The sequence below is a fragment of the Danio rerio genome, chromosome 1 (assembly GCF_049306965.1).
Source record: "Danio rerio strain Tuebingen ecotype United States chromosome 1, GRCz12tu, whole genome shotgun sequence".
NCBI classification, from domain to species: domain Eukaryota; kingdom Metazoa; phylum Chordata; class Actinopteri; order Cypriniformes; family Danionidae; genus Danio; species Danio rerio.
The window spans coordinates 62,190,120-62,215,279 of NC_133176.1; the positions used below are offsets into that span (position 1 = coordinate 62,190,120).

Below are 25,160 nucleotides of genomic sequence, written 5' to 3' on the forward strand. Positions count from 1 at the left end.
AAAATGCTTTTATTCTAGTCAAATTAAAACAAATAAGACTTTCTCCAGGAGAACAAATATTAGAGGAAACACTGTCAACAACTCCTGAATCTGAGAAACATCATTTGGGAAATATTTAAAAAAGAAACTAAAATTCAAAAGGGGGTGAATATTTCTGACCTCAACTGTATATTCCGCTATAAAGCAAACTCTGTTAATATCTGCTGAAAATGAGAAAAACAAATCAGTAAAGCAGCTCAATACTTGCCCTTTTATTGATAATATTCATCATTACATGTAGGATATTCACGCTTCTGTCCGCATTCAGTGCCAAACGTCATCAGAAAAATACAGAACATAGAGAAAACAGACTGAAGTCAGAGAAACACACAGCTCCAACCCCCTGATGATGACCGGCTTCCAGTAAAGACATGAAGATTCAGCTGAAGCTCAGAGACTATCAGTCAACACACATATAAAGCACGTCTGCTCTCTCTATAGAGGCACTTTAGCAGACTGAGTCTGATTATACGAATATTAGAGAGTATTATAGTATAAACACACATCAGTGTTAAACACACACTGCATGTGCAAATATTCCTGTACTGATGAGGAAACACCATCAGTCAGTTCACTAGTGTTCATGTGAGTGTTAATGCAGTGATCGGAGTGTATTTCTGTAAACACTGCTGTTAGATTCCCTGAAGACAGCAGTTCTGCTCAACACACACACACACTCACACATGCTGCTTTACATGCGCAGAAATGTGTGTTAATGCTGCTGTAAATGCCCTGAAGTGTGTGGGGGAACCATCAGGATTTAAACTGAAGACATTATTAGAGCTGAGAAATGACACCAGTGTGTGTGTGTGTGTGTGTGTGTGTTGAGATTTTTTAATGATACAATGCGTGTTAGTGTGTGTGTGTTGTCTTTTTTTGACTTGTGTGCATTTGTGAGTAGTGTGTGTGTGTGTGTGTGTGTGTTGTCTTTTTTGACTTGTGTGCATTTGTGAGTAGTGTGTGTGTGTTGTCTTTTTTGACTTGTGTGCATTTGTGAGTAGTGTGTGTGTGTGTGTGTGTGTGTTGTCTCCTCTGGTGTAGAGTGTGTGTGTGTGTGTGTGTTTTTATCTCTGACATGTGTATGTTGTTGTCTCTGGTGTGTGTCGTTGATCCTCTGGCGTGTGTATATGTATGTGTGTGTGTCTGTGTTTGTATGTTTATGAGTAGTGTGAGTATTGTGTGTGTTGTCATTTCTTCTGGTGTAGTGTGGTCTAAACTGACATAAGGTGTGTGTGTGTGTGTGTGTGTGTTGAGATTTTATAATGATACAATGTGTGTTAGTGTGTGTGTGTGTGTTGTCTTTTTTGGCAAGGCTTGTGTGCATTCATGAGGAATGTGTGTGTGTGTGTGTGTTGTCATGTGTGTGTGTTGTCATCTCTGACATGTGCATGTTGTTGTCTCTGGTGTGTCATTGTTTTTCTAGCGAGTGTGTTTGTGTGTGTGTCGGTGAGTATTGTGTGTTGTCATCTCTTCTGGTGTAGTGTGTGTTGTTTTGTTGTGGTCTCATCTGACACGTGTGTTAGTGTGTGTGTGTGTGTGTGTGTGTGTGTTGTCATCTTTCTGGCATGAGCTGTGTGCGCTTGTGAGTAGTGTTAGTTGTCGTCTCCTCTGGCGTAGTGTGTGTGTGTGAATACATGTGTGCTGTTGTCATGTGTGTTGTGGTCTCATTTGAGACATGTGTTAGTGTGCATGTTGTCATCTCTGGTGTGTGTATGTTGTGGTATCATCTGACATGATGTGTGTGTATGTGTGTGTTGTCTTTTTTGGCAAGGCTTATGTGTGTTTATGAGTAGTGTTTGTGTGTCTGAGAGTATTGTGTGTTGTCATCTCCTATGGTGTGTGTGTGTGTGTGTGTGTGTGTGTGTGTGTGTGTGTGTGTGTGTGTGTGTTTATGTGTCTGTGGGTGTTGTCATCACCTCTGACCTGGTGTGGAGTGTGTGTCTGTTGTCATCTCTGAGGTGTGTGTTGTTGTCTCTGGTGTGTCATTGTTCCTCTAGCGTGCGTGTGTGTGCGTGCGTGTGTGTGTGTGTGTGTGTGTGTGTTGATGTCTAGCACCGATGTGCAGCTCACTGTTCAGTCCAGCAGAGATGGTTCTGTCGGACGGATGATTGTGGGCCTGTTTGGAGCCGCTGGAGGCCTCCTGCTACACACACACACACACACACACACACACTCGTTATATAATCTGAAGTAAGCTTGTTTGACGTGTCAGGAATGTGAGTGTGTGTGAGCTGTCAGTCATACCTGGGTATCCCTGGTGGCACAGTGGGCGGGACCCGTGCAGGGCGGGAAGGCACCTGAGGGGGCGGAGCTACAGCCGGCTCCAGCGTAGTGGGTCTGGAGGGAACAGGCGGAGCTCCGAAGGCAGGGGAGGGGTTTAGAGGAGGCGGGGCTGGAGCTCCAGGGGTGGGGCCTCGCACTGCAGGAGGACGGCCAGGGGGCGGGGCTGAACCTCCTGACGGCTTACGCTGAGATGGAGGACTGAGAAGAGAAACACACACACACATCTGTCAATACACAACACCACGCCAAACATGTGTACTGATGAGATGCTAATGAGGGAATAAATCATAACACTGCTCATTAAATATTCACGCTTATAATACATTAATAAATAATGAGCACTGACTAACAGCCAAAACTACATCACGTGTGTAAGAGTGTGTGTGTGTGTGTGTGTGCGCGAGCACTTAAAGTCAGTGTGTATCAAGGTGTTATCCACTGGGGGTGTGAGTGTGTGTCTATATATATATGTGTGTGTGTGTGTGTGCACCTGGGGTCAGTGTGTATCCAGGTGTCGTCCACCGGCGCGGGCACAGGTGTGGTGATGGTGGATGTGCTGATGTCCCCGATGATCTTCAGAGCCTCTTTCAGAGCGTTGTACATGCGGAGCATCTCGTCCCGCCGCTGCTCCTGCTCCGCCGACTCCTCCATCAGACTGTTCTGATCACCTGACGAGTACAGGTACGCCAGCAGCTCCGAGTAGATGAACTCCTTCGCCTGCGCACACACACACACACACACACACACACAGTCAGAATAGTCACACACAGGACCACAGAATGCTATATATATATAAATATTACACACACACACACACACACACACACTGGGGCGTTTGAGGACTCACGCTGTTGATCATCAGGTGCATGATGGTTTTGGGCATCAGGTCTCGGATGCTCTTGTTGACGATGCTGATGTACGAGTCCACCAGATTCCTGATGGTCTCAACCTGACGCTCCAGCTGAGGGTCCATGGAGAGAAAGTCTGCTGACACGTCTCCGTTCTCCACCTCACACACACACACACACACACACACACACAGAGAAGTTAATCACATATGCATATCACCTGATGATCCTCTGCTGGCGTCTGACAGTGCAGTGATGTCACCACTGCCTCTGAGTGCTCCTGCTCCACTTCAGTTGTTTAGTTGCTACATCACCTCACTACATCACACTCGCACTGTGATTCGCTGATGCATGACCAATCAGAGCACTCTCTTCAGCTGATGCTGATTCCACATGCTAATCCGACCAATCAGCTCTGAAGATAACCCAAAGTTAACCGGCCAACAGCCGAACATCAGCTTGGTGTGTCCTGACCCTTAAACACACACACACACACACACACGCACGCACATGCACGCACACACTCCTGTACCTGGTCTTTCTCAGGATAGACTCCCGCTCTGAGGAAAGAGGCCTTCCAGCTGTCCACATCCTCCTGAGTGGCGCAGGCCAGCTCGATCTGACGCAGGTCTTTATACACGTTCCTGAAACACACGCACACACACACACACACACACACACACACACACACACAAATATTAATATTTTTATTAGATTAAATATAAATTAAAATGAACTATTGTCTATGGCTTTATACTGGAAACAGCCCAGCAGCATCGCCTTCATCTGTGCTTTAAATGCAAACACTGGACTGAATAAAACACACAAACACACACACACACACACACACACACACACACACACACACACACACACACACACCTCTGCTCGGTGTTGAAGATGCCGAAGGTGTGTTTGTTGCTCATGAAGCTCTTCTCCACATCCCGCAGCTTCAGGTTATCCAGCGGCAGCATGAACTTCTTCTCCTTCTCCTGGAAACACGAGCGCAGGTGTGATTTCATCAGTCACACACACACACACACGCTCGCTCACACACACACACCTCCTCATCCTTGTACCAGGACAGAGACTCCGCCGTCAGCACGAACCAGTAGTCTTTGGACCCGCCCTTCATGATGCTGATGTTGATGGTCAGCCAACCACGGCGGATCACCTGAGCAGAGGGGGCGGGGATATGTTAATGCGCAGGAGGAACAGGCTAATCAGAGGAGGCGGAGTTTGAGAGTTTGAGTGGACGCTGACGTACCTGATTGGGAACAGCTCGCTTCTTAGTGACGGCAGCACTTCTCTGCTGCGCACTGAAACACACACACACACACACACACACACACACACACACACACACACACACACACACACACACACACACACGCGCACACATACACACACACACACAAAATTAACCTAATCCACACAAATGCACAGCTCATGCAGATGCACAAACAGACATATAACACACGTGTGCAGGCAGACACAAACACACATAAAACAAACAAATACACACACGTATATACACACACATATACACACAAAACATGCACAAAGACACACGTACACACACACGCACAAACATACAGACAGACAGACAAACATGCAGTGCAGTGTCAGACACAGTGCACTCAATGGAGTGAGTGACGTCACTGTGACGGGTAGGGTTAGGGGCGGGGTTAGGTGAGCCCATTCAAAAGCATCAGATTGCACTGCACCGAGTCTGCAGCCAGACCCCTCTCAAACACACAAACACACACTCAACATTGAGTGGTGATGTCAGGGTCAAAGGTCATCAGAGGTCACTCACTTGGCGAATCCGATGAAGTCTTCGTGGTTTGTGTTGATGTAGGAGAGCTCGATGTCGATCAGCAGCATCACCTGACACACACACATACACAAACATGCACACACACACACACACACACACACACACACACACACACGCACTGATGATCATCTGAGGGACTTTGAGGAACTGTGCTCAAATATCCCTGAATCACCTTCACAGTCGTGCTGAACAACCATTAGATCATTCATTCATTCATTCATTTTCCTTCAGCTTAGTTCCTTTATTTATTAGAGGTCGCCACAGCCGAATGAACCGCCAACTATTCCAGCATAGCATAGCACATCCGCCTCGCAGTAAGAAGGTTTCAGATTCAAGTCCCGGCTGGGTCAGTTGGTGTTTCTGTGTGGAGTTTGCATGTTCTCCCCGTGTTGGTGTGGGTTTCCTCCGGGTATATACAAGAATTGGATAAGCTAAATTGGCCGTAGTGTATGAGTGTGTATGGATGTTTCCCAGTGATGGTAAGGGCATCCGCTGTGTAAAACGTGCTGGATAAGTTGGCCGTTCATTCCGCTGTGGCGACCTCGGATTAATACAGGGACTAAGCCGACAAGAAAATGAATGAATGAATTATATTATATTATATTATATTATATTATGCTATATTATATTATGCTATATTATATTATTTTATGCTATATTATATTATATTATTATATTATGCTATATTATATTATTATATTATGCTATATTATATTATATTATATGCTATATTATATTATATTACATTATATTATATTATGCTATATTATATTATGCTATATTATATTATATTATTACATTATATTATACTATATTATATTATATTATACTACATTATATTATATTATATTATGCTATGTTATATTATATTACACTATATTATATTATATTACATTATATTATATTATTATATTATATTATGCTATATTATATTATATTATATTATATTATATTATATTATATTATATTATATTATATTATATTATATTATATTATATTATGCTATACGGGTTCTGAGTAGGTTAAAATATAAACATTTTGAAAGTTAAACTGAAAATAAAAGTCACTGATGAGTAATTTCAAACATAAGCTGTACATAAATACAAGAATGTTTTTTTTTGACCCACACTGGCGCTTAGGTATAAAGGTCCCACTTTTTAATCGATTTTTATTTAAAAAAAAATTAAATATCTGGGAATTTTAGTGAAGCTCAATGACTGGGGGGCTTGAATATTTTATTGAAGGTCTGTTATGTACATTGAATAACAGCGATGGGCAAATTGACCCCGTGGTGGTTCTAGTGTTAAACAATGCAAACTAAAAGCAGTCAGAGAACGAATCATTCATGAATTTGAAATGGATTATTCTTTTGAGGGGAATCATCTCACACACACACACAAACACACACACACACACACACACACACACACACACCTGCTCTTTGGTTTTGCTCTCTCTCTCTCTGACGTGTGTGGTGACTATTCTCTCCGTCTCTTCTCTCAGCCTAGGATACGAGTTCAGCTGTAACACAAAACAACCCTTAGAGCTGCTAACACACACACACACACACACACACACACACACACACACACACACACACGCACACACGCACACACGCACACACGCGCACACGCGCACACGCGCACACACACACACACACTTCTATATCCCAGTGGGGACTCTCAAAGATGTAATGATGTTTCCACTGTACAGACTGTACATGTTTCCCTTCCCCTCAACCCAAACAATCTGCATTTTTACTTGTTCAAAACATTCGTTCTGTCTGATTTATGAGCCGTTTCCTATTGACACGTCAACTTTGGTCCCCATGAGTCTGTGTGCATTCAGGTTTAAGTCCCCACTGGGATATAAATAAGAGTACACCCTGACACACACACTCACAGATGTTGGTTTTGGTGGTTTATGAGGACTGTAATTGACTGTGATGTATTGTATGCTGTAGAAGCCACTTATTATATGGCCCCGTCCCTAAACCCAAGCCTCATACAAACCTTGTGGACAATTCTGAAAGTCAAAAGACCTCATTAAATATGATTTAATTACGAGGAAACAGAACATTTACACAAAAACAGCTTAATAGAGTACAGTTGGGTCAAACCCATGTCACTAAACAAATTAGTGTCCTCGTAAACCACATAAACACACACACACTCATTTGGTGCACTCAGAGGTTAGTCTGATATGATGCAAACTCGATCACCACAGAGCAAAAATAGCACAGGCCAAACCTCACCCACAAAGACTGGATTTGATTGGTTAAAGGAACTGTCAATCAAAGAGTGTTCGGCTACAGGACTGAATTTGAATGGTTAAGACATGTGTCAATCAGGGCATATTTGGTGGCAGGACTGGATTTGAGTGGTTAAAGAATCTGTCAATCAAAACTGTTCAGTTAGAGGACTGAATTTGATTGGTTAAGGGAACTGTCAATCAAAGTACTTCAGTTAGAGGAATGGATTTGATTGGTTAAGGGATTGGTCAATCAAAGCTGCTGAGTTAGAGGACTGGATTTGATTGGTTAAGGGATCTGTTAGCCAGAATGGGTCACGTTCTACCTTTTCAGTGCCCTTGTGGATGAGTGTGGCGAGTTCAGACACCACCAGGTCTACACACTTGAGGCAGGGCTCCTTCAGTTTAACAATCTGCTGTTTCACGATGGCCTCGAAGGCCAGATCAGGGGTGAAGAGCCCTGTCCTGGAGGATCATGGGACAGCGCGGGGTTATTTAGGGCGAGAGGGCCACAACATTGGGAAAAGCAGACAGGTGGAGGAAAACAGAGCAGGAAGGAAACAGAAGCTCTTTCATTCTGTACTTCCTCTTTAATAAATGTGCTGCACTGCATATTATTAGGTTATATGTTATCCTTATGAACGTTAAATACCACTGCGCAAGTGTGTGTGCCTCAGTAAAGCTGATTTTTAGGCCACAATGAGCATCAAGTGTTTCTTTCAATATTCACATTTCAAAATGATTGGTTGATTTCACTTTACTGAAAACCGCCTTGTAATGTCTTATTAACTGCCTTTAGTGTTTAATGTCGAAGCTGATCTGATGTGCAGCTATGTAAACGTGAGTTTGTCTGTACATTACAGTTTTTCGGGACAGAAGCAGCTCAGTTGGAGGCCTGTAGTGTTTTTGCTTTCAGTAGAATTAATTAGCGTGGTCAGACACTGAACTCAAGCACAAGCGCGGTCAGACACTGCATTAATTGTAAGAGCGATTAGACACTAGACTCCAGCATAAGCGCAATCAAAAACTGGACTCGGATGTATGCGTTGTCAGATAATGGATTTAATTGTAAGTGCAATCAGACACTGAACTCCGGAGTAAGAGTGATCAGACACTAGACTCCGGTGTAAGTGCAATCAGACACTAAACTCTGGTGTAAGTGCAATCAGACACTAAACTCCGGTGTAAGTGCAATCAGACACTAAACTCCGGTGTAAGTAAAATCAGACACTAAACTCCGGTGTAAGTGCAATCAGACACTAAACTCCGGTGTAAGTGCAATCAGACACTAAACTCCGGTGTAAGTGCAATCAGACACTAAACTCCGGTGTAAGTGCAATCAGACACTAAACTCCGGTGTAAGTGCAATCAGACACTAAACTCCGGTGTAAGTGCAATCAGACACTAAACTCCGGTGTAAGTGCAATCAGACACTAAACTCCGGTGTAAGTGCAATCAGACACTAAACTCTGGTGTAAGTGCAATCAGACACTAAACTCTGGTGTAAGTGCAATCAGACACTAAACTCTGGTGTAAGTGCAATCAGACACTAAACTCCGGTGTAAGTGCAATCAGACACTAAACTCTGGTGTAAGTGCAATCAGACACTAAACTCTGGTGTAAGTGCAATCAGACACTAGACTTTGGTGTAAGTTCAATCAGACACTAAACTCCGGCGTAAGTGCAATCAGACACTAAACTCTGGTGTAAGTGCAATCAGACACTAAACTCTGGTGTAAGTGCAATCAGACACTAGACTTTGGTGTAAGTGCAATCAGACACTAAACTCCGGCGTAAGTGCAATCAGACACTAAACTCTGGTGTAAGTGCAATCAGACACTAGACTTTGGTGTAAGTGCAATCAGACACTAAACTCTGGTGTAAGTTCAATCAGACACTAGACTTCGATGTAAGTGCAATCAGACACTAAACTCCGGTGTAAGTGCAATCAGACACTAAACTCTGGTGTAAGTGCAATCAGACACTAAACTCCGGTGTAAGTGCAATCAGACACTAAACTCTGGTGTAAGTGCAATCAGACACTAAACTCTGGTGTAAGTGCAATCAGACACTAGACTTCGGTGTAAGTGCAATCAGACACTGGACTCCAGTGTAAGTGCAATCAGACACTAGACTCTGGTGTAAGTTCAATCAGACACTAAACTCCGGTTTAAGTGCAATCAGACACTAAACTCCGGTGTAAGTGCAATCAGACACTAGACTCTGGTGTAAATGCATTTGGACACTGGACTCTGGTGTAAATGCAATCAGACACTGGACTCCAGTGTAAGTGCAGTCAAACATTGGTCTCAAACGTATGCAGGATCAGACACTGGACTCCGTTGTAAGTGCGATCCGACACTGGCCTCTGCTGTAAGTGCACTCAGACACTGGACTCGAACATATGCAGGGTCAGACACTGGATTTAATTGTATGTGCAATCAGACACTGGACTTGACTATATCAAGTGTTAGCATGGTCAGACAGCGAACTCCAGCATTAGCATTACTCCTCTACCTTCAGTGTGCACTGCCTGACCGTGTTGATCAGCTCCTGGATGACCAGGTCGATGCACTTGAGGCACGGCTCCTTCAGCTTTATCAACTGCTTTTTCACGATGGCCTCGAAGGCCAGATCTGGGGTGAAGAGCCCCGTCCTGAGGTCACACACACACACACACACACACACAAAACAACACACACACTAAATATAGTTTTGAAAGAAAAGGCAGAAGTAAAGATGACTTGACACACACACAACATACTCACCACACACAAAATACCGACAACATAAACAGACAGACAACATACATGCACACACACATACACACAAAAACCACAACACAACACACACAGCAAAAAAAGCACGATTCCTCAGGTTCACAGACTAATTACACTGATTAGCATGTGTGTGTTTACAGTGTGTGAGCACTTGCCTGACTCCGTGAATGTTCTTGATGGCGTAACTGATCTCCCTCCGCAACTCCTTTTCATCAAACTCCATCTGAAACACACACACGCACACAAACAAACAAACAAACACACACACACACACACACACACACACACACACACACACACACACACACACACACACACACACACACACACACATTCATATACAGAAGTTACTTTAAACCAGGGGTCACCAATCTCGGTCCTGGAGGGTCGGTGTCCCAGCAGTGTTTAGCTCCAACTTGCCTCAACACACCTGTCTGGGTGTTTCAAGTATACCTAGTAAGACCTTGATAAGCTTGTTCAGGTGTGTTTGATCAGGGCTGGAGCTCAAATCTGCAGGACACCGGCCCTCCAGGAACACGTTAGGTGATCACTGCTTTAACAAAAACTAAAGCTATTGGTCTAAAAACATTTTGTTAACCGAAATAAAATTAAAAACTCACAATAAATGAAAAACTGAATGAAATAAAATAATAATTAGCAACAATAAATCATCGTTTTCAGCTTATGATGATTTAGAGCTCGGTGTTAGCGCACCTTCACCAGCTCGAAGGGGAAGCGCTCGTGGAAGATGCGGTTTATTCGAGCTCCGCCGGAGAGTTCCAGAGTGTCCACCTGATCTCCAGAGCCCTCGATACGCTTCTCAAAGTCCACACCGAACTGCTGGACCATCCTGAACACACACAGGTATATTTATATACAGCTGGGGACATAAGTGTTGAACACGTCGCCCTTTTTCTCAGGAAACATATTCCTAAAGGTGCTGTTGACTTGGAAATTTGGAAAAAGAAATGACGCAGGGAAACAGTATTGAACACATGAAGAAAGGGAGGTGTAGTTGGGCAGTGAAAGCCCAGACAGCAGCTGAAATCTCTCAGTAGTTCTTCAGCAACCCTCTGCCCTTCCTCAACTGCTTCAGTCCAACATCTACATCAGCAGGAGGATGAAGATCAAACCATTTCAGCAAGACATGATCCAAAACACAACCGAGGAGACTCTCAGATGCTTTCAGAGAAAGAAAATCAAGCTGTAGAATGGCCCAGCCCATCACCTGACCCCAATCCAATAGAGAAAACAGAACAAAGCTCAGATCTGACACACGAGATTCACAGAAGCATCAAGATTTGGACACTGAGAAACTCACACCTGAGCAATTTCAATTGTGCATATATATATATATATATATATACACACACACACACATTCACAACACACAAGGAAACACACATGCACAGACACAGTTTCACAGTTACTTACACGCACAAACACAAACAGGGATACATAATTAAGCACACAAACACACACACGCGCACGCACACACAATCATCTTGTCTAGATGCACAAAGTTTTTCACTGCTGTTCACACTCACACACACACACACACACACACACACACACACACACACACACACACACACACACACTCACTGAAGCAGGGCTTTGGTTTTGCGCGCAGGATCGTCTGGTTTGAAGTTCTTGTACTCCTCCACCTCTTTCTCCAGCGACAGCAGCTGAGACTGCAGTTTACTGCGCAGCGCCGGCAATGTGTCGCGGATGTGGTTCGTCAGTTGCTGGAAGAGTGGAGAACAAAAACAATAGTGTCCCCACAAGTATAGCAATACCAGTAAACTTTGACTCTGTGTTGACACTTTTGGGTCTCCCAGAGGAAAACAGCTGATAAGTCAGACAGAATGAAGGACAGTGAAGATGTGGAGTGCAGAGTGTTTGTTCAGGGTGGAGTGTAGAGGGGAGAGGAGAGAATATGCAGTGTGTACAGCACAAACATCAGGAATGCTGCTGTGATGAGAGACCACAGATACTAGTGTGTGTGTCTGGTTGAGTTCTTCAGTTTTCTGCTGGTACAGTGTGTGTGTGTGTGTACCTGGTTGAGTGTTTTCTGCAGGTACAGTGTGTGTTTGTGTGTACCTGGTTGAGTGTTTTCTGCAGGTACGGTGTGCCCATTCTCTCTGCCATGTGTCTGTATGCTGGATGGGACAGGAAGAACTTCCTCTCAGCAGCCAGGGCCGCACGGATGTCCTTCCTGCCATCAATGTCCTTCTGACTGCGGTTCACCACACCGATATAACCTACACACACACACACACACACACACACACACACACACACACAACTAAAATTTCCATTTTTGGATGAACTACCCTTTTAACCCCAGGTAAACGTCTCGTATTGGTCTGATATACTCAGCGAGTGTTTTTCAGTCAACAATAAACTTCAGCTGAAAGGTTTCTCTGACTATCTTCAGTGTTATTCGGTTGCTTTACAGCATGGATGTTGTGATGTAATGAAATTTACTCAGCGAACAGACTTTAGCATTCATTCAGTTGTTGAAGTGTAAAACGAGATGAAAGACTGTGTAAACTCAAGCGCCGTCAGGAGCAGCAGGCCAGCGCATGTCCATATTTTAAAGAGACGCTGCAGAACAGTGTGATTAAATGCAGCGCGTCTCGTCTGGTCATCACATGGCATATCCATCAGGCAGTAAAGATCAGTGATTTGAAAAGAAATCAGACGTTAAACTGTGATTTTGTGATGCATGATGACCGTCCACTGGAGGCGCCGACTGACTGAAGTGAAGTGTGTGTGTGTGTGTGTGTGTGTGTGTGTGTATACTCCATGCTGTTAGTAATGAAGTGTAGATTGTAAAGCTGCAGATGAGCTCCAGCACCTCTGCGCAGCGGCAGCAGCTTGTTCTCCAGGATGTCTCTGGCGTCGGTTCCTTCGTCCATCAGGTCCAGTTTGGTGATCACACCGATGGTGCGCAGACCTGCAGGGGAAGGTCAAAGGTCAGTTTCAGCAGCTGACACAGTTCTCACTATTATTGTTTTTTCTCTCAATTCATTTTTTTTCTTGCAAATCACATTTCTTTTGCTCACAATTCAGTTTTTCTGCATATGTCAGAGTTTTTTTCTCTTAATTTCAGGTTGTTTTTCTCCAATTCCACCTCTTGATCTTGCAGATCAGATTTTGTCCTTCACTGAATTCTGATTTGAAAGCTGAGGACTGTAAATGCTGTATTAATTATAATCAGCTGACTGTAGCGCAGCGGCTCACCCTGAGCATCCACCTCTTTGCTGATCTTGAGAGCGTCAGAGTTGGCCAGGTCCATGTTTGCTGGAGTGACGGCCAGAATCAGACAGTTCTCTTTAGAGATGAACTGCATCAGCATGTCCCTGAACACACACACACACACACACACACACACACACACACACACACACACATAGAGAACAGTGTCAGTAGCCACATTTCCATTGTCGGGCCAGTGCGAGCCAGGGCTTTTATCGGGCCAGGCCGGACCAGTCGCCTGGGAGGTTGAGCAGTGAGGGCGAAATCATGTCGCGTTTCCACTGTTGAGCTAGTAGCTCGCAGCGCGCGCAGGACTGGATGACAAAAAAAAAAAAAGTCGCCTATAGTTTCTGCTTTCACTCACCCAAAAATGCTCTGTTTGCATCATTTGATTAATATCATCGTATCCAAACACTTTATAAATAATATTTTAAACCATTTCTGGTGTTTATTGTTTTTAGAAAATATCTAAAATCATTTCTTCAGACAGGCCTTTGTAAAGTGAAAGTTTAATATGCCTTTAAAACGGTTTATGTATTGTGTAAACCTCCATTGTTATAGCTAACCTTTGTTTGTATATATTGGTTTATTTATTTAATGTGATTTTATTATATACGATATTTGTAATTCTTTAAATGATTTCAATATAGCTTAGGCTATTTTATTAAGATATGAAACATAAGGGCGATCATAAGCAAAAGACCCCAGCCTTTAAGGCTAGATGTTTTCTTTCCCCTATTTGCTTATTTGCTTGGCGGGCGCATGCAATATGAAAACTGTGCCCGCCTCTTCTTTCACTCCGCCCCCAAGCCCCAGTTGGCCCTCTTTGGCTCAAGGTATTCGGCGGGCCAAAAAAGGCCAGCCGCTGGCCCCGAGAAAGCCCCACTTTGGCCCGATTAGGCCCCAGAAGTGACTGGCCTTGGCTCACCCTGGCTCGCTCGCTTTAGGCGCGATAGTGGAAACGCGGCTAGTGTCTCAATCAGGTCCTGTAGTGGATTAAACCCACTGCTCAGATTAATTTTTCCTTTAATGCCATGTCAACAACAAATGCTGTTTCATGGCAAGAACAATTCATTAATAAATATACATTTAAAAAAATAACAAACAGACTACATTGGCAACAAGAGCCAAATTTAGACCAAATATAGAGGCTATCCAGGCCGTCATATGATTATAGCCTATTTTATTACTGAATTAAAATATTTTAATACAGCCTATTCTAAGCTCAAGCTTGCACATAAAACTTGCACCGGCAAAATTAATGATTATAAATGTGTTTGAGACACTATCTGTATCTAACTTTCTGCATCTATTTTTAGGAGGGTCGGCCCCAGATATATATATATATATATATATATATATATATATATATATATATATATATATATATATATATATATATATATATATACACATGAAATATATGATACATATATGACATGAAATGACAGATGAAAACAATAGAACAAAGATAAAACATTAAATAAACAGTGCTCTATGCGTTTTGTTGAAAAACGGTATTGAGAAATTCAACAATCGGATGTAAAATAACACTCTATAGTGTTTGTCATTGTATATCAGGGCTATTCAATTGGTGGCCTGCAGGCCAAACCCGGCCCCCGAGGCAATTTGTTCTGGCCCTCCAAATAGTGTGACCAAGACATCAAAAATAAATTTAGTTCAGTCGAAAAACAGCCGCTATAGCTATGAAGTGACGTGCGTCTGTTCAATTCAGCATGAGCTGCAGAGAAAATGCCTTTAGTACAATGCACTGTAACCATTAATAGGGATGCAACGATTCACTGGTTTCACTATTAACTGCGCTTTAATTCGTCACAGTTAATTAATCGTAAAGGCTTCTCTAAGCCGCATTTCTGTTGCACGGAAAAGTTGTGACAAGTTGCCAACTGTGCACTAGTATAATGTTTCAAGTATGTACACCGAGGCTAATACGCATGCACACCGGGTTAACTATAACAGCGGCCGTTCCCATATCACGTCTTTTCCACTTGCAAGTTTGTTATTTCTAATGTAAGAATGACAATATGCGCGCTCAAGCAGAGCAACGCGCTTGCTTCTGTCCGGGCGCACGCAGTAGAAAACATCTCATGGAGAGAGTTGTGCGTGCCTTTCAGTGCAATGTCAACAAAATATATGTTAGACGAATTATTATTAAAATGATTATGTATGCATAAACCCAGATGATGACAACAGTTAATCTAAATAGCTACTTCCCTAATATAAAGCTTGTTGTTCTAATTTACTTTAGACGTGATAACCGTGAAAGCAGCATTACTCTTCAGACTATATAATACAACCAAACTCTATAATGCTGCAGCACTAATTGTTCTGCTGTTCAAAACATCACATATGAATGTGTCTGAATGTAGAAGAAGTCTACTCCAGCAATGCACTGCTTTTGCTGCGCTAAATACAACATTTGAATGTTTGTAAACAAACAAAAAAAAAGTCAATTGGACAATGCAGTAGTTTTAAAATACAATAAATTAACATTTTGATGTAGAAAAAGGCAAGGTGGGTGTCTTTATGAGCACAAATACAGCATATGGGCTCTTATATGCTGTTCTGTCATCACTCATATAGCAAGTCACATCTCTCCGACCCTTCGTTTGGGATGCTTTTCAAGAACCGGCCCACATAACAAACTAATTGAATAGCCCTGTTGTATAATTAAAGGAAAGTAATCTTATTTAGAGCAGCAAACTCTGCCATTACTTGTGTCCAAATGGTTTAAATTCACTTTTTGAATTGCTTGACGTCCTGCGATGCAACTACTGCAGAATCTCACATTGTGATATCCATGCTGGAACCATATATAACGTAAACAATGATCAAGGTCTCGTCTCTGAAGGAGGAGTTTGCCATTAGTTCAGCACTTTAGCTTCAACCCCACTGCTCTCACCGGATCTGGTACTCGATATCCTGCGGCTGGTCACCCACCGCCACCTTCGTCATGCCCGGAAGATCGATCAGCGTCAGATTCAGCACTGAAGAGAGAAAAACACCATTAAAATAGTGTTAAAAACAAATCAATGGCACTTTATCCAAAACTAGAACGTCTGCACGTCTCACTAAAGTCCACATGAAATCAAAACTAGCCATATTGGTGTCGTTAGCTCACATTGATTAACGGTGAATAATAAGCAATTTCAGACACAGCTTAAAGTGTGTTATTACCGTTGGGCGAGTAAACGCGCAGGTTAATGGGCACTGCAGAGATTCCCTTGTTAGATCCAGTGATTCGGTCCGTTTCTGCTTCAATCTCCATCCGAACCTCGTCAAAGTCCACAAACTTGCGGCCCTTACAGTGCAGGAACTCGGCATATTCTACACACACACACACACACACACGTTTACAATAGCTCATACACTACACTGTGGTTTTGATCAAATGTTTTGTGGATTTACCAGCTTTACTGTTCACCAGCTGGAGAATCAGAGGCCTGCGAGTGACGATTCCTGATCCTCTCGGCAGAAAATCCCTGAAAAACACACACACACACACACACATCATGCATTATGTATTTTCAATCACTCAATTAATTCTCATAATGCATTCAGAGTCTTCAAAACAAGCTTTTTGCCTTGCAGTTTAAATAATAAAAGGTCAGAACCGACTATATTTTGCAACTCAAAGCATATCTGTTCAGCAAATTCCCATTGAGTCAGTTTCTTAAGTTGTGTAAGATACTGTGGCTTTACCATATTATTACTGCATTTACACACAGCCCAAGACAACCGAAAACAACAAACAAATAACAAAACGAAACTATGAGGTGAAAACCAATATAAAAGTTTGTATTTACATATATTCATGTATCAAAGTAAAATAAAAATGTATAACCTGAGACTGCTCAAAAACAGTCCAAAGACATGTAATCAGACATTTATTTCACCCCACAAACAAAAATATTCCTTTGCAATGACTTTAAATGGCAGCTATTTTACCCCTTTTGCGAAGTGTACGATAAGCCTTTGGTGTCTTTGTGCATTCACCAGCTTTACTGAGGATCAGAGACCTGTGAGTGACGATTGTATATCTGTAAAATTTCAGCTCAAAATACCCATCAGATCATTTATTACAGCTTCCAGAATCTGCACATTTTGCTGTGTGAGTTCAGTGTAGCTGTTTGTGCAGCCTGTGGCTTTAAATGCAGATGAGCTGCTTCTCCCCGCCCACTGTTGCCATGTGTGTGTCTGCTTCTCATGTATTACTTATGTCAGATAAACAGCCGTCAGTGATATGAAGCTGAAATACAGCGCATTGGTCAAAAATACCAAGTTAGTTTATTATTTCATGTATTTGAGGTCCAATTTATTCAAGCCTTTCTGAAAGGATGAGTCACACACAAATGCTGTTGGCAGCGCGCGCGCGCGCGCGCACACACACACACACACACACACACACACACACACACACACACACACACACACACACACACACACACACACACACACACACACACACACACACACACACACACACACACACACACACACACACACACACACACACACACACACACACACACACACACACACAAGCATTTAATGAGACCATGCGGCTGTTGTGATTATAGCAGTTAAGAATTACAGCGATTTTACTCACTTTATTACAAACAATCTCTGTAAAAATGTTTTAAAATTAAAGCTGGATCAAATATATTTTATTTCTTTAAACAAATGAAAGTTCACCGCTGCAAAATTCACTTTTAAATAAAATTAAAAATAAATAAATAAAAGGCTCTTCATATGCATGTAGGTCCAAAATAATATTTTAATTATTTTGTTATATAGTAATATTCTGCATAAAAACTTAAAATATAATAATTATAATAATATATTCATTCATTCGTTTACTTTTTGGCTTAGTCCCCTTATTCATCAGGGGTCGCCACAGCAGAATGAACCGCCAACTACAGCATATGTTTTACGCAGTGGATGCCCTTCCAGCTGCAACCCAGCACTGGGAAACACCCATACACGCTCATTCACACACACACACATACACTACGGCAAATTTAGTTAATCAATTCCCCAATAGCGCATGTGTTTGGAGTGTGGGAGAAACCGGAGCACTCGAAGGAAACCCACGCCAACATGGCGACATGCAAACTCCACACAGAAACACCAACTGACCCAACTCGAACCAGCCACCTTCTTGCTGTGAGGCGACAATGCTAACTACTGAGCCACCGTACCGCCTATAAAATATAATAATTATAATAATATATTTGTTAGCATTTTGAAAGATCCATTGCTGTGAACTGTGCATTTCTGTAAAATGTTGCACTGATGCACAACAGAACACATTATAAAGTTCTTTAATATCATATAGAGCAGTGGTATATAGTCTCAAACTGTGATACGTGTACCGCTAGTGGTACTCGGGCTTCTTTTTAGTAGTACGCGGAGGAATAAAATATGTCATTGTATATGATACATACATTTCAAAATTTATCAAAAATGATTTATATATGAATATATGATGACATATAGCCTATATTTCTGAGATCCAGGCAACATTTCCAGGTGTTAATGAGTTGGCTACTATATGTTAATACTTCACATTTAAGTACAGTTTTTTTTTTTTTTTAAGAACAGTAACCTACTACTTTTAACTTTAAAAAGAACATTTTAATTTAAATGTTGAAGTTTTTGGTTTTAGTTTTGTTTGTTTGTTTGTTATTTTGTTTGTTTGTTTGTTTGTTTTACAAATAAGCACAGTACAGTGTTAATGTTCAGACTATTTATAATGTTTAAAGTGACTGACAATAATAAATATTCTTAATAGTAGGAATTAATCTGCCACATTTTTGAACCGTGCAAAGCTGTAGCTGCTTTACTGGGCCAACTACACTACTGTATTTCAATACTGCTCTGTATGGTGGTACTTGGAGAGACAATTGTTTTCTGAGGTGGTACTTGATGAAAAAAGTTTGAGAACCACTGATATAGAGTTTACTGACACAACAACAATTTACAAACTGAAGATGGAGAAAAAGCTTTACATCAAACACACACGCACACACTCACGCACACACACACACACACGCACACATGCACAGAGAGAGAGAGAGAGAACTTAGCAGAAAAGAAGCTTCACTCCCAGACCAAAGTCTCCACACACTAATTACTGATATACATTGTTCTGTGTGTGTGTGTGTGTGTGTGTGTGTGTGTGTGTGCGTGCGTGTGTGTGTGTCATCCTGTTGGTTAGTCAGGAATCCTGCAGATGTCATGTCAGCACATGTGGAGCTCAGTCTGAACACAGATATTTCAGGTCTGTTTTAGGATGAATGATTCTCCTGATCTGTGGCTCACACACACACACACACACACACACACATGATCTCTGAAGACCATTTTGAGGGATGAAAACAATAACAATGGTCCTAATGTATTTCCTGTTTTACATTTTTAATTTCCAAATCTTCCAAGAATCCATGTATTGATCAATAAATGAAATATGAAATAGTTTGACAACAAGCAGGAAATGTTCATGCGGATGACATGACCACATTGAAACGGTCTATTATTGTATGCCCACCATCTGTCCGTTTAAACCCGTATGCTGCTGTTTTCTGCATTTTGAGTCACTCGTCTGATGTGATTATGACAACACTCTTTTAAACTGACTAGGAATGCCACGGTTCTCAATATAATATTAATATGATTTAGATAATCAATATAATCAATATAATTTATGTGCGTTTTATATCTCCCGAATTGACTGTGTGTGCCTGTAAATCAGGCATGGATATGGGTTGCAACTGAAATCTGCAGGAAGGTGGCTCTCCAGGAACAGGGTTGGCCACCCCTGTTTTACACGCATAACCATGACTGCACATCTGCAGCGCATCACCCAGCAATATCACTGTCTGAAGGCAGGATAGCAGAGAAGATAATAAAGTCCTCCAAATAGACAATCCCTCGCTGAATCCTTCCAGCAAACATACCCAACTGGTTCTGAGAGACACATAAAAGTAACAAAGGCAGTGCGGGTGTTTATTGCTGAAGATTTGCAACCGTTTTCGGTGATTGGAGATGTGGGCTTCTGTCATCTTATAAAAGCACTCGATCTGCGTTACAGACTACAGTCTCGCATTTTTTCAGCACCGAGATAATTCAGATGCTTTATTTATGTTTACTGAAGTAAAAATATGTTTATTTGAAATGGCCAATTTATCTTTATTAGCTTCACATGTGTGTTCATTTTCAAAGTGTAGGAATTTAAGTGTTCCCCAGTTTGTGCATGGGCTACTAGCAGCGGTGAGATTTCAGTGTGCATTTATTTTATACAATACTCTTGGAACTACTGTACATTTCTTGGCTTTTAAGTAAAACAAAATGAGTATTGCAATAAATCGTTTTTATTTTTTTCTCCTTAACCTCTTACTGTTCCTATTGCCTATAGAATAAAAAACACACGTATGAGAACTGAACCTAAAAACCGAGGTATGTATTGAACCGTGGGCGAACTGTATTGCTGCATCCCTAAAAGTGACCTATATGTGATGTGTGGTAAAGATCTGCATGAAAACTCTTCTCCGCTGTGTTGAACACAACATTCACTTTTTTTAAGGCGCTGATATTATTCATATATTCTATATAGTTAGATGTTATAAAACTCTTGTTCGGTGTTAGACAAGCCGTTACTCGTCTTCACAGCGCATTTCATGATTTAGTTCTTTATGTTTTTGTATGTTACGAAGTTTTGTGCTCAACAGGTAACGTTACTGATGATTATACAGTCTCTGACCATACAAGTAGCACCAGCTCGCACTAAATACTCAGCTTATGCTAGTTTAGTTGAATACAAGCAGCAAATAATGTAAATAAAATACAAGAACAAGACACTGCGCTGCTACAAACTTGTATTAGTGTCTTCTAAGTGAACCAATCGTTCATAATGGAGATGCATTAACAAACAAATCGCTCCCTATGTTAGAATGAGAAGTGACAGCAGGAGAGGAGGTGTGTTTCAGGACATGGATAAGATCAAATTTAACCGGAAGGGAGGATAATACATTTGCATGCGCACAAACACACTCTTTGTCGGTAATGCCCATGTGGTCACATACCCATCAATATAGAAAAGTAAAGTACAACTATAATATTCATAATTTAAAACAATATTTGCACACTGACCAGCGGGAAAACTCCTAATCATGGATGTATGTGTATTAGGGATGGGCGATATGACCTAAAATTAATATCACTGTATTTTTCATCTTTTAAACGATGACGGTGTAATATCACAGTATAATTTTTTTGGGGACATTTTGGAAGGAGTAGCCTGTCCTGTCCCTTTAGCATGTGAATAAAGTTAATATTTTTAATAAGTAAATGGTATCCGAATCAAAAAGAGACATGGGGGAGTATCATGCATTCTCAACATATTTATTTAGCAAAAAAACCTAAAGATCTTACTTACAGTGTGCAACAAAACAAAAATTAGCAGTGTAATAACGCAAGAACGGTGTAAGAAGGTGTACTTTTCACAAAAACGAACTCTCTCTTCATCTGAATTCTGATGAAACCAGACATTCAAGTTTTTTGCCAGGTACACCAGCTGGTTAACATTTCCCGGCTTCAGTGATGCCCTGGAGCTTACAGTATTTCCCCCTGTGTTGAATGCACGCTCGGAGGGTGAGCTTGTGGCTGGCAAAGCTGACACGAATGTGTTTTACTTTTTTTATTTACAACAAGATATAAAGAGGACAGGAATTTAGACAACAACTGAACACTTAAAGAAAATTTAAAGTCTTATTATTTAGAATGAGCTAGTATTGATGTAAATGCAGCCGTTTCAGGAATATAATTGATTTATTATGGTATTGATGGTATTAGAAAATCCATGTCGTGGCACAATGTCACACCGGTGTACCGCCCACCCCTTATGTGTATATGTGTGTATATCTCTGGCTCTGGATGGCCAGTCCTCCACTGCACCTTGGTCCTGCATTCATTTCATAGGAGTGCTACCCTGTACTAAAATGGCGGCATTCCATCCAATTGACAACAATCTAATGTAAATATCTTTGACAGTATACAACATACTTTGAAGAAATTCAGAGAATTAAACCGCACAGCCCAACAGAAACAAAGCTAATTAAAAGAATATAAGTTGGCTCTCTATAAATTAAACATCATTGAGTTTATTTCACTTCACATTTTTGCATTTGTGCGGGAAAAGCTCGGTTATGGATGTGACAGATGTGAAATTGCCACTTGTGTGACTTTTTAAATCAAATATAATTGTTTTAAACATAGACAGACATTTGAGTATTTTACAGCACTGTTAAATACACGCCTACACAAAATACTTAGATAGGGTTTCACTATTTTTCATGGAAAGGTTGACATTTGCATGGATTTGCTGAGGAACAAACAACCCTATTGATGTCAATGGCTGTTCAGTGGCATACTTCCAAAATATCTAGCTTTGTGTTCAACAAAAGAAACTCAGATTTGAAAGAAACGAGTACAGAAAATGAGGATAAACAACGTATATTGTGTGTGTGTGTGTGTGTGTGAACTGTCTCTTTTATAGCACAGTAACAGATCTGAATTTTTCTGACGGTTAATGTTTGACCAACATGACTGTCTGACCATTGATGTTGAACAGGTAATCTGAGGTAAAGCTTTTCAAACTAAACAAGGTAAATAGTTTTATATTTGCACATTCACTCATTTTTGTAACAGTGACATGATCCTTATTGTTTATCACATACTTTGACTATTCAGTCTAAAATGCCATGCAAGCATGACTTACTGTATAGTATGACAACATTAGCACTATCTACGTGACGGTGGACAATGTTGTACTTTGATAGTCATTGGCTCCTAATATGATTTCCCTATATAGAATTGGCAAAGAATACATTTCTGAACATTACATTATTAATGAGAAAGTCTGAAGGTGCGAATGTAAACCAGCTTAACCTCAATACCAACTTCACACAATAGAGGTAAAGTTGGTTTTATAATCGCACATTCAGACTTTTCTCTTAATAATATAATTTCATAAAAGTATTATTTGCAAACTCTAAATAGCGAAATCAAATAAGCAGCCAATGACTATTCAAGTGGGCGAGGCAGTGGCGCAGTAGGTAGTGCTGTCGCCTCACAGCAAGAAGGTCGCTGGGTCGCTGGTTTGAACCTCGGCTCAAGTTGGCATTTATGTGTGGAGTTTGCATGTTCTCCCTGCCTTCGCGTGGGTTTCCTCCGGGTGCTCCGGTTTCCCCCACAGTCCAAAGACATGCGGTACAGGTGAATTGGGTAGGCTAAATTGTCCGTAGTGTATGAGTGTGTGTGTGAATGTTTCCCAGAGATGGGTTGCGGCAGGAAGGGCTGCGTAAAAACTTGCTGAATAAGTTGGCGGTTCTGTCCGCTGTGGCGACCCCAGATTAATAAAGGGACTAAGCCGACAAGAAAATGAATGAATGAATGACTATCAAAGTACAACATTGTCCACGGTCAAAAAAACAGTGTTAATGTTGTTTTCAAGTCATACTATCAGGCTAATTCCGATCGTATATTCAAAGTAACATGGTAAACAATATAGGAACTTCGAAATGAACGAATATATAACCAACTTTACCTCCATTTCAAGTCATACCTGCAGGCTAATTCCGATCGAATATTCAAAGTAACATGGTAAACAGTATAGGCACTTCTAAATGAATGAATTTGCGAATATAAAACCAACTTTACCTCCATTTCAAGTCATACCTGCAGGCTAATTCTGATCGTATATTCAAAGTAACATGGTAAACAATATAGGAACTTCGAAATGAACGAATGTGCAAATATGAAACCAACTTTACCTCCATCTTAACATACATGTTTTGCTCTATTTCTCATAGCTACACCATTTATGAGTTAACTTTAATGCTGATTTATAAGAATTTTGCTTAGAATTTTAGACTTTTAAGAGTATAATATGAACAAAATATAAACACAAATCCTGAATAAAAGACAACGAGCTGAAAAAAATATAACAGAATTATGAAGAAATGATAGTGATGATGTAGGCCACCATAATGGGACATTTATTAAAAGCAATGTCTGTAGGCCACCAAGACAATAACTAACTAACTAACTAACATTCTAAGCAAATTTCTTATACAAAAACATTACAGTACACAAGTCTCATGAATGGTCTTATGAATGGTTTAAATTAAGTCTCAAAAATGGTTTAAATTAAATTACATTTACTCTCCCTACAAACACAGGTTTAAAAAGGTCACATATAAGGTCACATATAAACCAAATTTATGTTGATGTCATATCTTGCTCTATATAAGTTAGTAATTTTGCTAAATTATTTGATTGTAGCTCCATCAGAACTTTTTTTCAGGGAAGGAGTCAGATTTCAATACAACACCGTAACATAAACAAAATAATAACAGAATAAAACAACCGAAACGTTCGTATGTCATATTTTAAAAAGCCACATTTAAATAGTGTAAAGACTTTTACCTTCCCACGAAGTTCTCGAGCACGGAGCTTTTACCGGCGCTCTGCCCGCCGACCACCGCGATCTGCGGCAGCTCCAAGTTGCAGCTCTGGCCGATGGAGCTGAAGGCGTCCTGCAGCTTGTTAATGAGGGGAATCAAGTCCTCCATCCCGCGGTTCCCCATGATGACGAGCTTTATCAGACCCTCGGAGCTCAGAGAAACTCACTTCATCACCCGCCTTCGCTTGACTGGACGAAAACAAACACGAACTCCAGCTGTCAGAAACACAGAAAACTGTCTGCGAGAAACTTTTCATATCCGGTCAGCAGACCACCATAAACTTTTGAAGAAACGCCCTTGGGATGCAATC

At 41.1% G+C, this 25,160-nt stretch overlaps 1 protein-coding gene across 1 annotated transcript; it reads right to left on the reverse strand.

The window, feature by feature from the left end:
* Window positions 1-231: 231 nt before the first annotated feature.
* dnm2b (dynamin 2b) lies at window positions 232-25,115 on the reverse strand (the record flags this gene model as incomplete). The annotated part of the gene is given in 24 exon segments (NM_213242.1): window positions 232-715; window positions 1,690-1,890; window positions 1,929-2,040; window positions 2,071-2,179; window positions 2,284-2,520; window positions 2,813-3,039; window positions 3,170-3,331; window positions 3,703-3,814; window positions 4,053-4,162; window positions 4,234-4,344; window positions 4,438-4,489; window positions 4,990-5,060; window positions 6,445-6,531; window positions 7,587-7,725; window positions 10,196-10,263; window positions 10,755-10,890; window positions 11,646-11,788; window positions 12,144-12,304; window positions 12,904-13,002; window positions 13,290-13,408; window positions 16,228-16,312; window positions 16,503-16,652; window positions 16,734-16,807; window positions 24,813-25,115. Coding segments are annotated over 21 exon segments (2,571 nt in total).
* Between the last annotated feature and the right edge of the window lie 45 nt (window positions 25,116-25,160).